This window comes from Tyto alba, unplaced genomic scaffold, assembly GCF_018691265.1.
Source record: "Tyto alba isolate M040663 unplaced genomic scaffold, T.alba_DEE_v4.0 Super-Scaffold_7, whole genome shotgun sequence".
Lineage (NCBI taxonomy): Eukaryota > Metazoa > Chordata > Aves > Strigiformes > Tytonidae > Tyto > Tyto alba.
The window spans coordinates 30,213,528-30,227,268 of NW_024881328.1; the positions used below are offsets into that span (position 1 = coordinate 30,213,528).

The window sequence follows — 13,741 nt, forward strand, 5'->3', positions numbered from 1 at the left end:
CACACAACTATTCTTCTAATCCATATACCTTTTTCTTAAATCTTTTAGCAAGAAAAGATTGGAGTAGCTCCACAGTGAAACAGACAAAGTGGAAGACCAAACCAGAATTAAGTACACAACTGTTTTCTTTATTCAATGAAGTTCCTTGCTCAGTATCAGGAAAAAGCAACTCCCCTGTGATTGCGTACCATAATTAAATCTGTGACAGATTAGTTTAGAAGCTATTTAACTTAAAACCAACATACAATATGAAGAAAAGAAAATGACCCACAGACTTCAAAAAGCTTTCAGCTTGATAAAGCCATAAAGCAGACTAAACAGAAGGACCACAGCAAGAAATTTTCAGTGTTAGATCAGACATACAACATTGCTCTAGCTGCTCAGCACAAACAGAAAGAGAAGGTGAGAATTACTTCAGTTGCTGGCCTTGTGTTTCTGTGAATCTATTCCAATTCACTCTACCATGGGAAAACTCAAACTCACGAGTAAGACACTTAATACAGCTCAGTTCTCCTTCATGCCTACCCAGGTTTGAATTTGCATTACACTTTGTCCTTTTCCCAGCATTACTTTTTTTCCAAAGCAATTCTCTTTCTAAAGAAGTAATCAAAAACTCATAAACCTCTAAGCAAAGTCTGACACTTTACTCACCTTGCCTACTTTTTTTGTGAGCTTCTTACAGACTTAAAAAAAAAAAACAACAAAACCTTAACAGATTAAACGCAGAAAATTTTCACTGTTGAAGCCACGTGTTGAAGCCCTATCCAGTTATAATTATCTAAGCAGCATTTAAATCTCACATTATTTATGTCAGCAATGTACAAATCCCACTTTAATTATAACCTAGATCAGCTTCTCCAGAAACAAGGAAGGGTTCACTAGTCCCCAACTCCCAGACTTTTTTTTTTTTTTAATAGATTCCATTCTGAGTCAATGGAAATCTTGACTACTAGCTGTCTAATAAGAACTAAGCCCTAAATTAACAGCCTTCCCATCTTCATTACTGCCATTTGAAGATACAATGCATAGCTCTGTCTTTCCTGTCTAGCATAATCCAGCTCAGCTAACTTAGCCTACCCAGCCTAGGCTTGCTGGCTACGGTCTCTAGCCCGGGCTGGGGAGACAGGCCACTCCAGAGAGTGACCCATCCCATCCTACTAGCGATGTCTCACAGACACACTGCCACAGAGCATCTCTCCAAGGCAGATGAGATGAATCATCCTCTAGGCACACAGGCTCTCTTCCAATCAGTAAGACTGGATTAGTGTAGATATCCAATATTTAGTCTGCTAGGGGTAGGTGAAGTAAACAATGCCCTTAACATCAGTCATGCTGAACACACAGAGCTGTGACCCTCTCCAAGAAGATGAACAATCAAGAAAAAAACCCCAAACACTGGTGGAAACAAGCACATATATGTGTATATGCAACATTCTGCATGTTTGTGGTATCATTTGTAGAAGATAGTATACAAGCATGCTGCAGGTTACACAGGTAAATTCTGCCTTCCCAGTAAAACGAATTGTGGTTAAGCCTGCAAATGTAACACTGAAAAAACATAAATGTTGAAGTGTAAGCTTGCACTTTGCATATATAAGTCAAGAACATTTAATCAATAAATTTGGACCAAAAAATACTAGCTATGCATCAAATGGCTGCAACAAAACTATACTTTTAGAAACTAGCATTTTATTTGCTTGGATTTCCCCACTTGACTTTCACCAGGATATACTTTCTTTTACCTTTAGTGTCAAATACTGAGAAGGGCCAAGACACCATTCTTCCCAGAGAACTTGCTCCAAGGGAATTACAAATAGCTAAAGACATGCTTCACACACAGTTATAGTTTGTGAATCCTTTCATGCATGGCCAGTTTGCATTCTCCTAGCAGATCCTTTCAACACCTTTCTCCCCATTCCCAGGACAACAGCACTGAGAAAGAATACCATATACCTACCTCAAGCTAATTTGCTACTCTTTCCTCCATGCCCTTATAGGATTATTCTCTGCAATATCTGGCACTTTGCTGATATTCTGAAGTGCTGCCTGACAGAAGGGAACGGAAGGTCTTGCTGAATGACTTACTGGCAGGATTCAGTAATTCACCAGCTCTTTAGTCAGGGATGGGGACTGAACACACTCTCTGGGCCAGCTCTTCAAGTCTGCCAGCTAAAAGTAGATAATTTGAGCATAATTAATAATGGTATTCCCATTCCTACAGTTGATTACACTCATGCCTGGTTTTATATACTGAGAAGGTAGACAAAAGGACAGAGCAAAGAGCAGGCCAGCCATTTGTGTGATCAGAGCAAACACTGGTGCCAGCATCCTCAGCTGTGGCCAGGTCATTTAGCAGAAAAAGTCTCTATTCAACTCAGTTTTCATTTCTGCTCTGCAGTTAGCTTGAAGACTGCTTACCCCTCCACTGCTCACTCATTTACTTACACTGAAGGCTACCTGGTTTGCCAAGTTTCATTTATTTGATACAGCATCCATTAACATACCTAGAAATAATCAGCTCTGTCTCTGTTTGAATACACAGCTGGTTTTGTACCTCCTTTTAACATGAGAAAGAACTGTGCAGTAAGCATGATTATATATTTTTTGCAAATGCTATTTGGCTGAATTTCTTCTTGGTCATGTATCACTACCACAGCACTATATGCATATGCACTATTCAGATTTACACAGCATGGGTGTGTATCAGAGCCTACTGAGGTTGCAGAAGGCCAGACTCAGAGCCTGAAATCTTCCCACCAGTTGGCCTATGGTTTGTTCTGTAACTTCTTTTACATTCCCCCTGATCTGATCCACATGTAATAGTTTTGCCAATAATACACTGCTTTGGCATGTGACAGAAGGTAGGGGCCAACATACACACAAACTCCCTAGTTTTGCAGTAGTGGACCTAAAGCAGCCATTTTCCTTCTGTATTTGTCCCTCAAGGGTGCACACCTGCATGAAAGCTCTGATGCTGAGCAAACATACAGTGCACATCACATTTTTTTTTTTCCAGAACAGCATTAAGAGGGGGTCCCTATGATACCGGCTTCTGTGAAACCCTGGAGATTCCCACATCTTTGCTACCTCTTCTCCTCTGTCAAATTTTGTTAAAACAGTCAGGTAGATTAAAATCTTCTGGGGCAGGGGTAAAACTGTGAGCAAACAGCATTATAACATAAGGTTTGTTTTCTTAGGAAGCTAAATTAACAGTCATGATAACAGGGACCCGGTATAAACTGCAAGTGCAGAAAAAGTATTGTGCAGATATACCCTGCCTGTGCCTTTCTGTGAAGGCAAGGCCTTTATTAGCAAAATCTAGCTCGACTGATTTAAAAGATGCTAGCCCAACAAATAAAGCTGTCTCTTCTAACACAATTCATGAGGAACCTCTGGGTTCTCCAGAGAAGAACTGGGCATGTGTGTGTGTGTCTGTTGGAGTTTTCAGGTCTAAAAACACTTCCTTTTGTCCAGATGTATCTTCTTCCATCCCAACAAAGGTGAGACTTGGATATTTAGACTCCCTGGTTTTGGCATTCTCTTCTTTAAACTTTATGCCAAAAGATCCTTTAAGACTGGCTTCACACAATAAATAAACCCAAAAAATCCCCAAGCAACCAAAAGTTCTTTAGGGGCAGTGAAATTAATACCTAGCATGCGCAAGCAGGGAAGAAACATGGCATAGCCAAGGACAAACACAGAGCCTATGCTGAGAGTAGAGGCATGCTCACACACGGCTGAATTGAGCTTGCAATAGTAAAAGAAATAAGCACAAATATTTTATTTGTGATAAAAAAAAAACAAAACAAAAAAAATAAAAGAACATACCGAAAACCTGCAGACTTGCTCACTGAAGCAGATTTGACCCATGGGGTCACTTATCCCCATACAGGCAGCACAGGTGCCCTTTAAACCTGCCAGGTGGAATATGTAGATTCATCAGCCAAGACATTTGTATCAGCTGTTGCCTGCAGGGCTGAGGCAAAGAAGTCAGTAAAACACCAGCTGAGGTTTACAAAGCGCACATCAGGGTGCAGGACAGGCACTGAACTGGCCAAGTACTCATCTAAACTGCCCTTCTGGGCAGTGGCAGGCCAACTCCAAACCAAATCCTACGAATGGGAAAAATCTCACTCTGCAAAGGTGCCAGCCAAATTCCAGGAAGGTGAAGGACCTAACTTCTACCAGCTTAGACAAAGCTAAAAGTTATCACTGCCATTTCCCCTAGCCAAGCCATCTTAAAGATGAAGAGCTCACTCACCGCTGAAGATTAAATGGCTTCTGTGATCATAACTGATCACTGATAACAGGTTTCATCAACTCAAGCAAGTCAAAGATACCATGTGCTATCTTCTGATCTTTCCCCAAACAAAAGCTGTCACATAGCAAAGCACTGTGGACCAGCAACCCTGTGTTTTGAAACATGTAGGTCCACTCCAAATTAAGTACTCCTTGCTACACAAGTTCAAGTCACCCTTGTCTGGAAACCTTCACCCCACTCCTCCCCAACAAGCCAGTGGCCTTGTTTAAACATGGGGTATTTTCCAAATACTGATTTAGACATAGACAAGGTTTTTTCAGCTCAGCTGGTTCTGGTCAGCAAAGAATAAGAGTTTAGAAATACCACTGTTAGAAGTGGAAGTTTTACTTTTGAATCAATAGAAACAGGGCCTGAAAGTCACATATAAGACTGGAAGACTGTGGTCGAGAGTGAAGATATTTAAACAATAAAACCTTTACAGTGCAAAACACATTCTCAGGGGATTTTACAGAGTCTCAAATACAGGGAAGGCAAAAAGCTGCTGAAGTCTTGAACAAAAAGATCAACTGAAATGAAACCAAACACAAAATACATGCAGCACTTAGAAAGCACAATCCTAAAAGCCCTGGACAGGTGAGAACAATTGTTATTTTGGACTAAAAATGTGCCAAGAGTGCTGACAACCTTCCAAAGGACCTTCTGGTATTTTATTATTGTGCTACATTCTCTAAGATTTGTCCCCTAGTATTTTTATTTGAGGGATATGCTATAAATATGTGCTGAGTGTGATGACAGTTCACAAAGTATTTGCTAAAATCAAGGAAAGAGCACCCATGCTTTTCAACTATCTGCATTTGAGAAGTTTCAACTATATGGCTTTTTGAGAAGTTCAACAAAGTCAACATTGCACCTGGCTCAATTTTTTGTCTTTTTTTTTTTAATCACACTTGCTGGCTTGCAAGCTACTGGGAAAATACTTTCTTTTCATTGACGGGAGGGGGAAAGAAAAAAAAAAAAAAAAAAAAAAAAAGGAACTTTACCTTTACCACAGTAGGGGCTGGTTTCAGACCAGTGGGATGAGCTAGAGCAGAGGCTGCACGAGCTGGGTGTGTTGCACTGGACTGTCCCCCACCTACAAACTTGCTGACAGCACTAGAGGAAGAATGACTCCTTGGAAGCCAACAGCTTTCCACCTGCTACTCAATTTGACAGGGCTGCAAGCTCAGAAAATAGCCCATTTACTAACCTTGGCTTCTCTGTACCTAGTGTTCAGCTCAGCCAGCCAAGTCAGTGGAGCCCTAATAGCAGTATTTATCCTTTTGGCATGTGAGGAGACATCGAGAAAGCAGGCAGGAAAAGACAGAAGGCACCCCAGAAGAGGAGCGCAGAAAGCCACACAAATAAAAAGGTGTGGAGCACCTTTTGCAGAAGGCAGAAACTGCCACATCCATTAGGACCTGCTGTCTAAGGAACAAGAGTTCCTGGCAGACACAACTGACTTCTCTGAAAAAATGTCTGTTTTAATAAAGGACAGGGAGAGAAAAAATAAAAGGTGAAAAGGAAGAGAGACATCAAAAGAACAGGAGCTATGCAAAAACAGGAGGCAAGGGCAGAGGCCATTTGTCTTCCCCATCTACTGAAACATGAAGCCACATGCCAAGGGAATAGCAATAGTGAAGGGCAGCTGAGGATGTTTGCTCCTTGCAGACCCTCCAGGAGAAACGCCTGCCTTTCCGCAGGAGCCCATAGACAGCCCAACAGGGAGACAGGACAGCCACTGGAGCACTCACAACCAGCTACTGCTGTCTGCAAGACACTGCACTTGCCAAACACATGTTTTCATGGAAGTCACCTCATCCCAAATTTGTGACATGATCAATCTGGGGATTTCTCTTGAGTTCAGGTGAAATAAAGTAAAGACATAAAAAATAGTAACACACACACCCCCAACAGATCTTTCTAACATGATACGTCTCCCATTTCCTACGTATTAAAGAACAAATCATAAAACCTGATATTTACCAGCTTGGACTTGCAAACAACTTCCACTTCATATCCATTTGAACACAAGGTGTAGGTCCCTCTGAAGTCTCACCTGAGCAGATTGACGCTCACAAATGCCACTCTTGCTCAGAGCCCCAAACACTTCCCACGGGAACACTCCTGTACCCCAGCACCAGGGCAAGATCAAGCCTGCAGTTACATGAACATGCAAAGGACAGAGGAGGCTGCCATTCCAGTGCCAGCAGTTTCTAGTTAACCCCACATTCCAAAACGTATTGCTGTTCCAAGCCAAAGATATAAATAATGGCAGCAAAGGTAAAAGCATTTATAAAAAGTATGCCTCTGCTGTTAATCGGTGGCCTATTAGTTCATTTTTGGAAACGATGAGAAATAATGCCCTGCCCTCCACAGTAGGGCAGAGTGTTAGAAATGTGGGGAGAAGCTTTTGTATCTGCTGATTAAGCAAAAGAAAACTTTCTTCAAGCTGCCCTTCTGACTCCAGTGTATCAACAGTTTGTTCCCCCCCACCCCGTGACTACAGCTGACACCACCGCCCTGGCTTATATCACGAGTTGAAAAGTGCTGTGCTCCCCGATAAACCTGTCAATAGCAAGGCACAGACATTTGCATTCTTCCCTACCTGCTTGTGAGTGTTTGTCTGGGACCAGTCCCTTGAAAAGCTTTTACTGAGGGAGAAAAGGAAAGGGAGATGCAGAGGGCATTTCAAACAGGAAAAAAAAAAAAAAACAACTGAGGAGGGGAACCCCACAAAGACTGCAAAGAGAAAATAAATAAAAAAACCCTGTCCCCATCAGGTCCTCCCTACAACCTTCTTTATCAGAGGTTCATTGTCAATCAATTAGCCAAGGCAGCAGGGGTCTGTAGGAAGGGGGGTAGCCTGAGAGACAATGGTCTGCTCTGTTGTATTACTATTTAATCACTTTTCCTAAATAAATAAAGCAGCCCTGAGGTGCTGTCATGTCAAGGGAATTTAGAACAAAAAAACCCTTCATTTTTCATTGGTCATTACTTTTCCTTCCCTCCCACCCCTGCAGGACTAGAGAGGGTTATTACTGTAGCCTTAAGTTCCATCTTTGTGTTGCTTGCCTTTGATTCCCACTCGGACCTTGCCACTTTCTGGCACTAATTTGTCAGGCTGAACAAAGGAGGGATTTGTACCTCCTGTAAGGTCTCAATTAGGAAAGGCTTCTGCTGTATTATGTGCCATTGGGACAGGACACAAAGACGGTAATTACAGGAATTTGCACTAAATGGCTGAAGAATTCACAGCAAAACTTTTCTTCCTCCCCCCTCCTCATCCTTTTCCAAGCTTATCCCTCCCAGTAGCCCTGGGGAAAACCACTCTCAATGCCTGCAAGCTGTAATTACCAACAGCAGGCCCCTTAGGTTAAACAGCAGCCCATGCTGGGGTACAGCACAAACTGCCTGCAGGGAGCAAGGTACAAGAGTCTCAGCTTGCTGGGGTGTCTCCAGTCTGTTCAACACAAACTTTTATGAGCCAGACAAGTTTCCTCAGTTTCTCCCTGTTATAATTACAATAGTTTATTTCTTTAAGCCGTGGTAAGAACTACAAGTTCCAGCTGACTCTCGAAGACCAGCTCTAGGGGTCTCAGGCAGACAGCAAAGGGTCCCCTCCTACAGGAAGTGCTGTGCATCCTTATCCTCAGGTACAAGGAATCCCAGTGGCTGGCTTCTCACAGACTCTCCACCACTCACATTCCTCTGCACGAGACTTTTTGTTCAGTTTTGCAGACTAAAAGGAGACCACAGCAGCACTGGAAGTACCTCACATGTATCAGGGAAAGACCCCATGCAACACTGACACGGTCAGAGCACCTTATTTCTGTGTGGAATACATGAGTGAATGCATATGAATCATCCCATGTTTGGGAAAGGAAATCCACCCTTTCCCACAGAGAAGTCTGCTCCCATACTACATAATGCAAAACTAAAACGTATTTTACATTGAAGACATGCATTTTGTTGCCATTACAGGGCTTGATTCTATTTCTGAGGAGGTCACTGGAAATGCTCACTTGAAACTCTCCTGGACCTCAGTCAGAGGATGAAGCAAAATTACAAAATTTTCCTCTATGGAGCTTTGAATTAAAAGAAATTAGGAGAAAGGAATGACATTTTAATGTCATCTGGGACATAATCTTAAAATGAGGATGTAAATTCTGCTGTCTCTTGAGTTTCACAAGGCTGTCTGCTGGGTAACACACTGGGCTGAGTTCATCTTGGGAATACTTATTTGACCCATTCCCAGAGTCTCCCTGAAGTTTTCACTCTCACAACCACACTTAAAGGTAAGACATGACCGCTGTCCAATAGTGTTCAGGTACTCAGAGTTATCACAGGACCCAGGCACCTTCATTTTCAACAGCAGTTTGGCACATAACTACTCCCAGAAAAAACTGACATGAAGTCATACAAACAGTTTGTGGACAAGAATAGAACTGAATTCAGGCAGAAGCCCAAATCATTAACTGCAGGGAGGGCAACCGTCACGATGCTGTGGCTACCAGGTGGGTGCCATGCACTGTGGAGAGGTGAGCAGGAACATCACCTGCGGGTGACTACCAGAAAGGGATGAAGCCAGCTCCACCCACAACCAGTTCTGAGGGCAACCCAGTACTTCTGGGGCTCAGGTCCCCCCCCCCGAAGGGATTCAGGCCAGACAGCAGATCCTGGGCCCACACAGACCCATGTGTGGTTCTAGAGCAACAGGAGACCTCCACATCTGACCCCCTACCCCAGAACAGAGTGGGGAAGAGGAAGAACTCTCACAGCTCCCATAACAGAAGAGGAAAACCCTTCAGAAAAGGTGTTTCTGATACAGCTCACAAAAGCCAGCTAGAGAGTATAATTTAGGAACAAGGTGCCCAAATTTACTCCACAAAAGTGCCCTTGTGTCGTGGTTTAGGCCTGGTTGGTAGCCAACCACAATGCAGCAGCTAATCACCCTCCCTTCCCCCTCCCCACCTGGGAACAGGGGAGGGGATTAGAGGGGTGAAGGGAGACTCACAGGTTGAGATAAGAACAGTTTAATAATGGCAATAAAATGAAAACAATAATGATGATGGGGGGAAAACAAAAAGAAATATATAAACAGGCAATGTACAGCGTAATTGCTCACCACCCGCTGACCAATCCCCAGCCCGTTCCCGGCCAGCGACCCCGAGATACCAAGATCCCGCAATCGCGATCCTGGAAGCGAGAGAGCTCCTTCCCAACCACCCCTCCTCTATACAGTGAGCATGACGTTCCATGATATGGAATATTTCACTGGCCAATTAGGGTCTGGTGCTCTGGCCGTGCTCCCTCCCTGCTCCCTGTGCCCTTGTGCACGGGCAGGACATGGAGAGTCGGAGAGTCCTTGAAGTCTCGGTAGCAGCTGAAAACATCAGTGTGCTATCAGCATTTTTCCCATACCAAACCCAAAGCTAAATCCAAAACACAGCACTCATCTAGTCCCTGAAAAAGAATATTAACTCTATTTCAGCCCAAACTAAGACACCTTGCTAAAGCAAAAGGACAATGAACAACATTCACATGGGTCCTCTCTATTTTCACTTCATTCCCAAACTGGATAAAATCATGATCTTCCCTAGGACAAGAGTCAGCAGTCATGAACGGAAATTTACAATCAGATGCAGAGGCTTAAGGTCATATTTTCACCCCCGCCTCAAGGGAATAACCAAGAAGATGAGCTCATGCCTGAACCTCAGTGCTAGAACACACATCGCCACATGACGGTGTTTCAGGGAAGCATATATGCTTTGAGGAATCTCCCCAAAAGGCCCAGAGCTGAAACCAAGTTCCAAAAATAACTTGGAGGAGACACAGTAATAAAAGGAAACAAAAGTGCTCAAAGTTGCACCGTATGCAGAATTCCCTTTGATTCTGGACCACCTTTCCAGTGTCCTGAACCAAGAAAACTGCTCGGCCACCCTGTAAGGTAGCCCTGGCCCACATAGTGCTGCTGTATGTGCAGGATCTAACTTTTCAGAACTGCTCACCAAATGCAGGTGAACCCCTGTGAACATCCCACAGGCTTTTCTCCACATTTTACAGAGAGCAAAGAAAGGCTAACACACCAAAGTGTCTATGGCCATAGTGGGAGGCAGGGAACAGCTGTGTGCTGCCAAAACACATTCATGCTCTTCCAGGTGATTTTCTTTTCCTGCAGAAGAGGAGTGGGTGCAGATGCTGCAGCATGGTTGCTTACCTGCACACTTAAAGCTCTGAACTGTGAGCCCTCTCTCTAGGGACAGCGTGGTCAGGATGCTCAGGAAGCTGGTGGTCACAGACTGGCGCTTGCTCTTTCTAAGATTGTTTCCAAAGGGCCAGTCTCCAGGTTTGTTCCTAAGCGTGACCTGTGGATTCTGAGTTAAGCTTCTTGTAGCATTGGCTGCTGCTCTCAGTGCCTCCATCCACTCCTGGGCCCTCTGACGGGTCTCTGCACGCAAGCGGAGGACATCTTGAGGAAAAATGACCTGAAAGCAAGAGTCACAGCCATCCTGAGTATCCGTCTGGACCGACAGGCACACATCAACATTGTAGCTCAGCAGAGGATCTTCATCAAGCCTACCCGGTTGGAATGCCATCAGGTAAGACCTGTTCAAGACAAAAGTAAATGCTTTCCAGTTATTCTGGACAGTTAATCTATAAAGAGTCCCTGATTTGAGAATATTTTGGTACTCTTTAGTGTTTTCAGTCAAATTCATGGATAGGAAGAGCTCCATAGGCTTCTCTAACAATCCATTGGTTTGAGAAAGGTCACTGTTATTTTCAGGCTTTGGCACATTCTCCAGTTTCTCCTGCTGTCTTGTGAAAGCAGGCACAGAAGCACGCACCACTTCCCAGAGTTTCTGTCCCCAGTCCAAAGCCTCCCATGAGGACTCCGCCTTCAGCTGTAGCTGTGAGTTGTCTGACAGGACAGCGTCCACCACCTTGGTTTCAATGCAACCAGTAACAGTGACCCTTTGAAAATGCATAAGAGGATATACGGTGGGAAGAGTCTGGTTGCCACTGCTGTCCAAGCAATACAGATACAGTTTGTATGGGGAGAGCTCAGCGTAACAGGTTTGCCAGTGGCTGTCATTGTCTCTTCTAATTTCTAAGTATCCCTTCTTCAGAATGTTTGGGAACATTGGCTTGTGTTCTAGAGGAAACAAAAGGAGAATGTTACCATTAATTCTTTTTAAATAATCGTTTCAATTTGCTACATCATTCTGGTTTATACATGTCTTCTACCCACACACGATATATCTGGAGGACAGGATCACAGAAATAGCCTTCATCCAGTAGGTTATAATTATCAAACACAAGCACTGACTCTAAATTTGAGCCAGTGAGAATACAGTACTTTTATACCTGGAAGTACCAAAACACTTTTAAAAAAAGGGACAGGGAAACAGAGGGACAGAGAAACAAAGCAATTTTCCTGAGATTATCCAGAATAGTGACAGAGCAACAAAATGCTGCAAGTCTCCCAGAACCTAGTCCAGAAGAGTACAGTGTTATCAAGTAATCTATTGACAACTGAAGTAGATTTCAACAGTGAGAAACACATACAAATTAAAACGGTACCTTCTCCTCCTGCCCTGCTCTTTCCCAGGCTCAACTTCATGCTTTCACACACAAACCTTCTACCTCACCACTGTCCCAAGCAGCGCAGGGAGAAGGGGAATGGCAGCGGCGTGGTCTGTTCTTCTCTGCTGCTCCTTCCTCCACAAGACTTTTCCCCTGCTCCAGCATGGGTCCCTTCAAGGGGGCTGCAGTGCTTCAGGATAAACCTGCTCCTGTGTGAGCTCTCCACGGCCATAGTTCCCTCAGGAAATCACCCTCTCCAGCATGGGGCTGCTGGGCGATACCTGCTCCATCATGGTCTCCCCAGAGGAATCCCTGCCCTGGCTCCTGCAGCACCTCCCTTCTCCTCCTCTGACCCTGGGCTGCTCCTCACACTTTTTCCCTCACACCTCCGTGCAGTGCTCTGCCCTTTCTGAAACACATTCTGCCAGAGAGGCCCCACCTGTGGCTGCTGGGCACAGCTGTGCCCCACAGCGCTGAGGCGGGAAACCGGCCGGAACCGGCCGGAACCGCCCGGCTGCCAGCACACCCCGGCACTGCACCCGGCACCTGCACTTACCCTGGACATGAGGAATGGAGAACTGTGACCAACGACAGCAGTTTCTTACCACATTTCAGCATGAACTGAGACCAGAACATTTTGTACACCTCTGTTTAGTAGAACGGAGCTTTGCTGATTTATGAGAATCAGGCTCAGGACCAGCAGACGTGACCAAAAATTAAAAGTAAGAGGCTGCCCAGACTCAAACACATACATTTAAGTGCCTTAGCACCTTCAGTGCTTCAGAGCAGAACCTTTCACAAACCTCAGCGCAAGGTGAAGTAAAGGCGAATTTTCTTTGTCCCCAAAAAAGCAGCCATACATGTCACTTCAGGCTCCAGTGATACGAATTTAAAAGGAATTACCTAAAGCATTTCTGTGATTTAAAAAAGATTTCTGAGTAAAATTTGGTCCAATCTGATTTGCACCACTTCAGACACCATTAATACATGCAAATGTCATATTTTCACCTTGGACTGGACATGTGGCTCTACACAATTTTTGTTGGTCCTTGTATGAATTCAACAGCATTCACTGTTACGCTCTAACACTGACTTTAACACTTGGCACCCCAGAACAACCCAGCCCAGAGGTACAACTTCTTGCTCCCATTTGACGACTTCTTCACCTTTCCAGTAAGGGTACCTGTAATGAGTCTTGACTTACAAACACTGGCAGAATTAACAGACACAAATGAAGATGTTTATGCCTCCAGTTGTCCATCTCCCTTGGAGACTGCTATTCCCAACACAGGAGCAAGGTAGTCACCTGGGAACAGCTCCTCATCCACTGCCCAGCACGGTTAGGTCAAAACAAAATCAGCATCAATTGACCTTAACACGTAACATTACAAACTGCAGCAATACTGGAGCTGTTTCACTCGTGGTTTCTGCCCTCAGGGTGACAACCTCTGAAAGAGGAATAGGGCAGGCAGCTGGAAGTGCAAAATATTTTCAGCATCTCAGCTTAACCAGTTACCACTCATATTAACAGGCCATGCTCTAACAGGGTTTAGACATGATCACCTCTGAGTATACATACCTAGGATGTCTTCAAAGCAGAGCTAAGAGAACAGAAGCATCTGGGCTTGACAAAGCTTGGAAACAAAGATCTATAGATGAGCCTGTGTAGAAGTTACTGCATCCCCATCTGTACTGGGCTTCCCAGCTAATACGGCCAGGATTGCTAGCCAAGTTGCTCTCACGACCACTGGCTAATGGGTGAGTCTGTCTATCCTCCCAGGGGCACAAGGCGTCTGGGGACTGTGAGTATTTGATGCTGTCCAAAGGGCTTCTGATACCAACTGGTGAGAAAGAAGA

At 44.3% G+C, this 13,741-nt stretch overlaps 1 protein-coding gene across 6 annotated transcripts in view; it reads right to left on the reverse strand.

The window, feature by feature from the left end:
• PLEKHM3 (pleckstrin homology domain containing M3) overlaps positions 1 to 13,741 on the reverse strand; it is a 132,041-nt gene that overhangs the window by 96,877 nt on the left and 21,423 nt on the right. For all 6 annotated transcript variants that reach the window (XR_006164573.1, XM_033010917.2, XM_033010918.2 and 3 more), the window contains one exon: positions 10,518 to 11,453. Coding sequence is in view for 5 of the 6 variants with exons in the window: in XM_033010917.2 (XP_032866808.1) it covers positions 10,518 to 11,453 (936 nt within the window). In the remaining variant the exon portion in view is untranslated. The remainder of the gene's footprint in view (positions 1 to 10,517; positions 11,454 to 13,741) is intronic.